This window comes from Salmo salar, chromosome ssa11 (genome assembly GCF_905237065.1).
Source record: "Salmo salar chromosome ssa11, Ssal_v3.1, whole genome shotgun sequence".
NCBI lineage: Eukaryota > Metazoa > Chordata > Actinopteri > Salmoniformes > Salmonidae > Salmo > Salmo salar.
Window position 1 is genome coordinate 7,841,341 of NC_059452.1, and position 8,660 is coordinate 7,850,000.

The window sequence follows — 8,660 nt, forward strand, 5'->3', positions numbered from 1 at the left end:
GGTCTGCTTGACGTCATGGCTAGAGAGGCTGGATGCTAACAATGCTAAAGCTACAGCATTGACTGTGTGGCTCTTTGAGTACCTCTTTTCCCCTACACACACACACACACACACACACACACACACACACACACACACACACACACACACACAACAACCGTGTCTATTCTCTCCAGGGTCTAAGAGCTAAGACAGAGTGTCTGGGTGGGTGGAGAGAGAGAGCGTGGAGGGTTGAAGGGGAATGCGAGGGACGGAGAGTCAGTGAGGAGACAGAGAGAGGTGGTATCTGGTTGATGATAGACTGCTCCTAATTGTGATAAAAAGAGAGGCAGAGGCAGAGACCTTGAACAACTATGAGTTGAGATACTGCACCTGAACATAGAATACAAGACTGGCTTTGAGCAACGTGAGAACAGCTCTCATCGAACGTATATTGACAGTTAACACAGCCACAATGGCCTCGCCTGAAACCCAATCACTCTGGTCCATTTTATACCACAACTCACACACAGTACCAAACCAATAGAATCATCATCTACTACAAATAGTCAGCTAGCTCGGGGGTTTCTTAAACAATGGGTTGGGACCCAGAGTGGGCCCCGGGCATGTTAGAGGCCAGTAATGAGAATACATCTAACTATATTGGCGATTTGGAAAAAGTCACAAAAACAGCTTGCGCTCTTTTCCTTGCCTCACGCGCTTCTCTTATCGAGTGATAATGCTCTCACTATTCTCAATTTAATCTTGTCTTTACTAAGATTTCAAATAGGCTATTATCAAATGGGCAGGAGCAAGGGCAGGGGGGAAAAAAGACATGTCCTCCTTATGTACTCGAATGGTGAATGGAGGCTGCGCTTTCCCACAGTTTCAATCACGCTGGGTAGACTACTCAGGTTTTACATCAAGGAAAGGTGCTTCATATTAGCAGCTGAAAAATAAACATAGCAGCAGTAGAAAGCTGTGATCCTCCTCTTTTTAGTGGTAACCATCATATTCTGTAGCTAAAAGGTAATGTGACAGCCTATTATGAAATTCGAAAAAATGCCTTATTACTGGGCTATTCAAAATCAAATACAAATACACCATAATTGTAGGCTAACTCTACTCTATAAGCAACCCTGCACGATCAAATCAATGAACCAACAGCATCGACTAGGCCTATACGTTCTCTCCCAGACTCATGGATATAAAGTTTGGAGCGTAGCACAAGGTAACCAGTCCATGCAGTATGCATAATAATACAGTCCACACTCAAAGTAGACTAATAGAATTTGTTTAATTTTGGAGTAGATCAACTATGGACCAAAGACATCTAAAATATGTTTAAAAAATGTATAATTTACAAAAAAAATTCCGTCCGTGCGTAATATGTGGTAGGCTATTAGGCTATGTGTTGTACATGTGACATCTTAAATGCGTTGAAATAATCATCACCTTAGAAAGCGCTGTCGATTTCCTTGTGTTAACCCTCGCAAGGCTGCCGGACCAGACGGCATCCCTAGCCACGTCCTCAGAGCACGCGCAGACCAGCTGGCTGGTATGTTTACGGACATATTCAATCGCTCCCTATCCCAGTCTGCTGTCCCCACATGCTTCAAGACGGCCACCATTGTTCCTGTACCCAAGAAGGCAAAGGTACCTGAACTAAATGACTATCGCCCCATTGCACTCACTTCTGTCATCATGAAGTGGTTTGAGAGACTAGTCAAGGATCATATCACCTCCACCTTACCTGCCACCCTAGACCCACTTCAGTTTGCATACCGCCCCAACAGGTCCACAGAAGATGCAATCGCCATCCCACTGCCCTATCCCATCTGGACAAGAGGAATACCTATGTAAGAATGCTGTTCATTGACTACAGCTCCGCATTCACCACCATAGTACCGCTCCAAGCTCATCATTAAGCTTGAGGCCCTGGGTCTCAACCCCACCCTGTGCAACTGGGTCCTGGACTTTCTGACGGCCGCCCCAGGTGGTGAAGGTAGGAAGCAACATCTCCACTTTGCTGATCCTCAACACTGGGGCCCCACAAAGGTGCGTGCTCAGCCCCTTCCTGTACTCCCTGTTCACCCATGACTGCGTGGCCATGCACGCCTCCAACTCAATCATCAAGTTTGCAGACGACACAACAGTAGTGGGCTTGATTACCAACAACGACGAGACAGCCTACAGGGAGGAGGTGAGGGCAAACAACCTCTCACTCAACGTCAATGAAACAAAGGAGATGATAATGCACTTCAGGAAACAGCAGAGGGAGCACCCCCCTATCCACATCGACGGGACAGTAGTGGAGAAGGTGGAAAGTTGTAAGTTCCTCGGAGTCCACATCACGGACAAATGGTCCACCCACACAGACAGTGTGGTGAAGAAGGCGCAACAGCACCTCTTCAACTTCAGGAGGCCTAAAACCCTCACAAACTTTTACAGATGCACAATTGAGAGCATCCTGTCGGGCCATATCACCGCCTGGTACGGCAACTGCACCGCCCTCAACCGCAAGGCTTTCCAGAGGGTGGTGCGGTCTGCACAACGCATCACCAGGGGCAAAAACTACCTGCCCTCCAGGACACCTACAGCACCCGACGTCACAGGAAGGCCAAATAGATCATCATGGACAACAAACACCCGAGTCACTGCCTGTTCACCCCACTATCATCCAGAAGACGAGGTCAGTACAGGTGCATCAAAACAGGGACCGAGAGACTGAAAAACAGCTTCTATCTCAAGGACATCAGACTGTTAAACAGCCATCACTAACACAGAGAGGCTGCTGCCTACATAGAGACTCAAATCATTAGCCACTTAATAAACAGATCACTAGTCACTTTAAAAAATACAACTTTATTAATGTTTACAGATCTTACATTACTCATCTCATATGTATATACTGTATTTTATACCATCTATTGCATCTTGCCTATGTCGCTCTGTCATTGCTCATCCATATGTTTATATGTACATATTCTTTTTCCATCCCTTTACATTTGTATGTATTAGGTAGTTGTTGTGAAGTTGTTAGATTACTTGTTAGATATTACTGCACTGTCGGAACTAGAAGCACAAGCATTTCGCTACACTCGCATTAACATCTGCTAACCATGTGTATGTGACCAATAAAATGTGATTTGATTTGGCTTTGAAACAAGATCCACAACAACTATGCTTTCCACTCAGTTTCAACCTTTTGTTGAACTTCTTTCCTAAAATTGATCGATCACAGTGAGGTCAAACAATGTAGCCTAACATGCTGACCAGACTGGACACGTCGCGTGCGTCGCAAAATACATTTAGAAATCCATGTTATTCAATTATTGCACCCACACTGCTTGCACGCACAAACGAGCGTCTGCGATGCCAAGGGATAAAATAGAACTCCTTTCTATTTCTGACGCAGATCGCGCTGCAAGTCCTGCCTCTCCCATCACCTCATTGGTTTATAGAAGCAGGTACCCATCTCCTCATTGGTTATACCCACGTGGGTGATTGAAAGACGAACTGTTTTGCCAGTTGTCGTGGTAATACTATGAAAGTTTAGATGTGATCACAAATCCTGGAAGGAGGAGAGAGACTAGAAACAATTCGGTTGGCCGTTTTATGTGTGGATCAATTGGCGGAGTAGAGGACCTTGTGCATTTCAGGTAAAATAACAACTCAATGTTTATATCCCAGGACAAATAAGCTAGCAACAGCAAGCTAGCTAAATAGAACAAATTAGCTAGCAAGTGAAAGCTAACTAGCTAAATTGCCATACATGTTTAATGCTTTTTGACCTGTCCCCAAATGAATGTACATTGGTTCAGAGTTTGCTTTGATATTTTAACCTGCGTGTCGTGATTGCGTTTGGTGTAGGGGGACAAAATACATTTATGCACGATGGCGCACGCCAGTTTGGGTTCCGTGTTACAGTGAGTTTTAAAAGCACAATACTGTTTTGAAGATAAGTGATTTTAGATTGCATTTGCATTGATATCAGAGTGGTTAGAGGGACAATAGAGCCCCGAGTACCAGGTCATTAGCGACCTGACGGTCATTAACGAATTGGGTACTACCAACGCATCAGCGCCATTGTTGTACAAAGACCATAGGAGGAGATTACCGTGACTCAACGGTCACGTGAGATTTGACTGCGGCCATGACTCATGACTACCGGTGTGGCGGAATTCACCACAACAGCCCTAGTGTTTACACATCCGTCTCTGTAGGTTTGTGTAGGCGTATGTTTCCACATCTGTGTGTGTATCTCGGTTTCCCCTCCTGTTGTACTTACATTAGCACTAAGCTGTGTTGTCAGTGCCGAGACTTTTTCCTGGGAGGCATCCAGCTCTCTACGCAGTTTACGGATCTAAAAATAAAACACGCATCAAAACCCACATCAACAAAGCACACCATCACCAAAACACACAACGGGCTGTAAAGGTTTGACAGGCTGAGAAAGTTGTGTAGGTGTGACAATACAAGGGAAAACTCCCTGATCTACTCTCTGATAGAAAGGGGTTAGGGAAAGGAAGCATCGTGTCATGGCTTCATAAAGGAGCACACAGGTGTACACAGGTGTCGGGAACAAGGGATTATTGTCACAATGGCCACCCACAACAGACATGTGTAACTAGACACAATACTGAATACACCCCATGTTCCAACATATCATATGAATACAGAGACAAGAATAAGAGAGAGAGAACGAGAGCGACCGAGAGAGAGAGGGAAAGAGAAAGAGAGAGAGAACGAGAGAGAGAGAACGAGAGACAGGGAGAGAGGGGGAGGGGGAGAGATAAAGCAACAAGAAAGAGAGAATGAAGAAAGTGCATTTCTTTACAAAGAAGGTGAAAGGGAGTTCAAGTGTTACCTCTGACTGGGATTTCTCTTCAGTCTGTGAAAACAAAATGAGAGAATGATTAGATGATCTATGGATTGAAAGAAAGAAAGCGGTATTATTCAAGCCAGGCCTGAAAGGGAGGAGGGAGGGTTGATAGTTGATATACTTCTACAGCACCTGGGGCTAACAGCCTACACCAGCCTACACCAGCCCAGCATGGCTCCAGAACACTGTCTTCAGGCTCTGTATATTTTCTCTAGTTCAAACTCCCGGAGGATTTCTAAGTTACAGAAACATGGTGATTAGAGATGTCTGGTGTAATGGGTCTGGAAAGCAGAGATGTATGCTCCTGGAGGCGTTTGGAGTGCGTTGGTGGGAGGGGGCAGAGTGTGTCTTTCTGCTGAGAGGTATTGTCTCCCTACACCCCACTCTGAACAATGGTAACACAGGTGAAACCACATACACACAACCAGACATATATGGCCTCATGCCCCCACACACTTGCACGCATACAGTATATTCTGTGTACATACACAAAGGCATACATGCATGTAAACCCCATACACACAGACCAACCAATCACAAACAGTATAACACACAATACCCCCCTTTACAGGTACAGGTAAGTCTCCACACAGAGACACAGTCTACATTTTCAAACCAAAACAACATTCTACCCTATTCTGCTCCTACATCTCTCTGTATTGTCTCCCTGTGATTTGCTGTGCAGCGTGTGGGCGGTTGCTAGGTAGGCCCTGATGTCAACCCAAATAAAGGAACAAGTAGCGGCCGTGTTATTGTGACATAACAATCCTCAATTAATAATGTTTTTTCCCCCCGGTCCCGCCTGTGTCTGGCGCTGTAATGTGTTAAGAGCTGCTCTGACAGGTTTGCTTGTTAGAGCTAATAATGGTGTGTGTGTGTGTGTGTACGTCTTCCTACTTTATCAGGACCAGAACCGTCCTGACAAGTCGCCAGAACCGTCCTGACAAGTCGCCAGAACCGTCCTGACAAGTCGCCAGAACCGTCCTGACAAGTCGCCAGAACCGTCCTGACAAGTCGCCAGAACGTCCTGACAAGTCGCCAGAACGTCCTGACATGTCGCCAGAACGTCCTGACAAGTCACCAGAACGTCCAGACAAGTCACCAGGACGTCCTGACAAGTCACCAGGACGTTCTGACAAGTCACCAGAACGTCCTGACAAGTCACCAGAACGTCCTGACAAGTCACCAGGATGTTCTGACAAGGAAGGAAAACAAGAACACACATTTATCATGTCCTGAATTTGTTAAAACGCTATTTTAGGCTTAAGGGTTAGGTTTAGTGTTAAGGTTAGGGGTTTGGGGTTAAGGTTAGATTAAGGGTTAGGGGTTAGTGAAAATACGATTTTTTTTTATTGGAAAAAAAGTCCAGAAAATGGACAAAAACAAAGCTGTGTGTGTATATGCGCTTTGTTCCACTCTCGCGCAAGTTTGAGGGGCGGTGACAAAGTACAGCCTGTCAACACAGTGTCTACACACACAAACAGTTGCCTCCTAGACATTGATCTAAGCTCAGTTCAGCATTTCCATCCTCATGGTTAAGGTTAGGGGTTAAACACAGTGTCTACACACACAAACAGTTGCCTCCTAGACACTGATCTAAGCTCAGTTCAGCATTTCCATCCTCATGGTTAAGGTTAGGGGTTAAAGCGTAAATCAGAGGCATAGCCAAACAATCTAAGACACAAACAGACCTCTCTCTCATATTCATCCCAGACAAAACAAAACTGACAGGTCTCGCTGTGACCCCAAGCCAATACCAGTTGATCAAAAAACACGATGGAGCTACAATTGCTAAAGAATCATCATCATCATCATCCTTTCCACCAAATCGTCGTTATTTTCATTTAAAAAAAAAATCATCTCAAAACGGTTGTTGAAAAGAAACAAATCCCCAATCTGTCTGAATCTGGAATATCCTCCTCTCCTCTTCCTCCATCCCATCCCTACCGTGCGGACGTCCCAAGCTGTGACCGCTCCTGTCATGGCTAAAGCGGCCATCATCTTGATAGCTTCTGTAACTTCTAATCTTCTTTTCTCTTTTCCCTCCTTTTGTAAATCTCTCTCTCTCTCCTGAGTGATCTGCCACAGATCTGCACTGCAGTTCCAACTCGTCCGAGAGCTCAGTCGCTCTTCTTCTCCTTTCTTTCTCACTCTTTCTACACACAGACCCTGCCTCGACACCTGCTTCGGGGAGTGTACCTGGCCACGGGGAGGGGAGGGGCCACCCTATTAGGAAAAAACATTTTACTGATTGGCTGGGCTGTGTGTGGGCGTGACTGGCCCCGGATGTGAGTAAGAGCAGCCACGCCTCTATCTCAGGTAAAGGAGAAAAGTTGCCCCTAAGCACAGATCTAGGATCAACTTACCGTAGCCTAAATCCTAACATTAACCATTAGGAAGAGAAAGACAAAACTGACATTAGATCAGTGTCAAGCAGAAACTCTATCCTACTCCTCTGTCTCATTTAAAAAGGACTCTGGTGACTTTCTACCTTAAACAACTGGCCTGGTTAGTGAGTTGGGGGTCATTATACGAGGTATTCATGTGGTATTAAACATTGACTACTACAACTCCTGAATAAACATATACGGTACATATTAATCAACGTGAACAAACGTATAGCTACGTATACAGTAAAGCAGTAAACTAGTGGAGCGGTGGCAGCTCTGCCATTTGGGCATTAGGAGTGATATTTAAATCTAGGAAAATTGATTGGTACTCACCGTAGAGTAGATAGAGGAGGTACTGGAGACCAGAGACAGGGAGGAGCCGTGAACTGCAGAGACAAAGGCCACAGGACATAAGAGGGATGAGGCCTCAGTACTGTACATAACAACACACACTACATAAAGGTGCTGTTGTAAACACACACACACACGTCAGACACACTTGCGCCCATGTTCGTGACCAAACGAAAGGGGGAAAAATACGAGCGATCTCTAATCTAGAAAAACTACCGCACGTCATAACACATTTGAGCCCCGCCAATTTCCCCTGAGATGCAAATCCCTTCTTCCACCAACCACCTCGCTCCATCCACCAGTCACCCTACCATTATCCACCCCCTCTCACTTGTCCTCACTCGACCAGCCGCCACGGTGGTGAAAGTCCTAATAACAGCCCTATAAAGAGAATCCTACCACACACGGCGGGTTACTGTGTGTGTTAGTGTGTGTGTGTCTAGCCTCCACACAGTACAGGGTTATGATGGGATAGGGTGTTATCCTATTGACTAACGACTCCATCTCTGATCTTACATCAAAGTCCAGACGCAATGCAGCAAGAGCGTTTCCTGCATGTAACAGTGTTCCATTTGAATTCGGGGGTTTCCTGTCTACAGGCTAGAAGGCTAGGACCAGATAGAGATGTCATAGAAGAGACCAGGAAGAAGGTCTACGCGTGAGAGGTGTTTTCCCTAGATTATTTTCCGGGAGGGGCGCAAAAGGCCTAAAGAAAAAGGTGGTGGTGCCCTGCCTACGTAACGGTAGGCAAACTGTCCTGAACGTTTCATTCAGTTCCACTCAAAGAGAGTTCCTCTTGAATCTGGCGATCTATGAAATGACTGACTTATCCTTGTGTGTGTGAGGGCGGTTACACAATAGCTACATTTCTAGGTCAAGTGACACAGTGTGTAAGTGTAGTCGTCTCAACATAGGGCAACTTAAAACAGTGTGCAGCTATACATGTCCCAGTCCTCAATTAATAAGACTAAAGAAACTTTATACCAGGAAAACATAACACACACACACATAACATACTAATATGGACACACACACACTCAACACACATACGGTTT

The 8,660-nt window shown here is 45.4% G+C and overlaps 1 protein-coding gene across 18 annotated transcripts in view; it reads right to left on the reverse strand.

Annotated features, from left to right (window-relative positions):
- nav2a (neuron navigator 2a) overlaps positions 1 to 8,660 on the reverse strand; it is a 221,231-nt gene that overhangs the window by 11,930 nt on the left and 200,641 nt on the right. For all 18 annotated transcript variants that reach the window (XM_045688967.1, XM_045688962.1, XM_014126312.2 and 15 more), the window contains 3 exons: positions 7,588 to 7,640; positions 4,850 to 4,873; positions 4,271 to 4,345 (listed from right to left, as the gene is read on the reverse strand). In XM_045688967.1, coding sequence (XP_045544923.1) covers positions 4,271 to 4,345; positions 4,850 to 4,873; positions 7,588 to 7,640 — 152 coding nt within the window. The remainder of the gene's footprint in view (positions 1 to 4,270; positions 4,346 to 4,849; positions 4,874 to 7,587; positions 7,641 to 8,660) is intronic.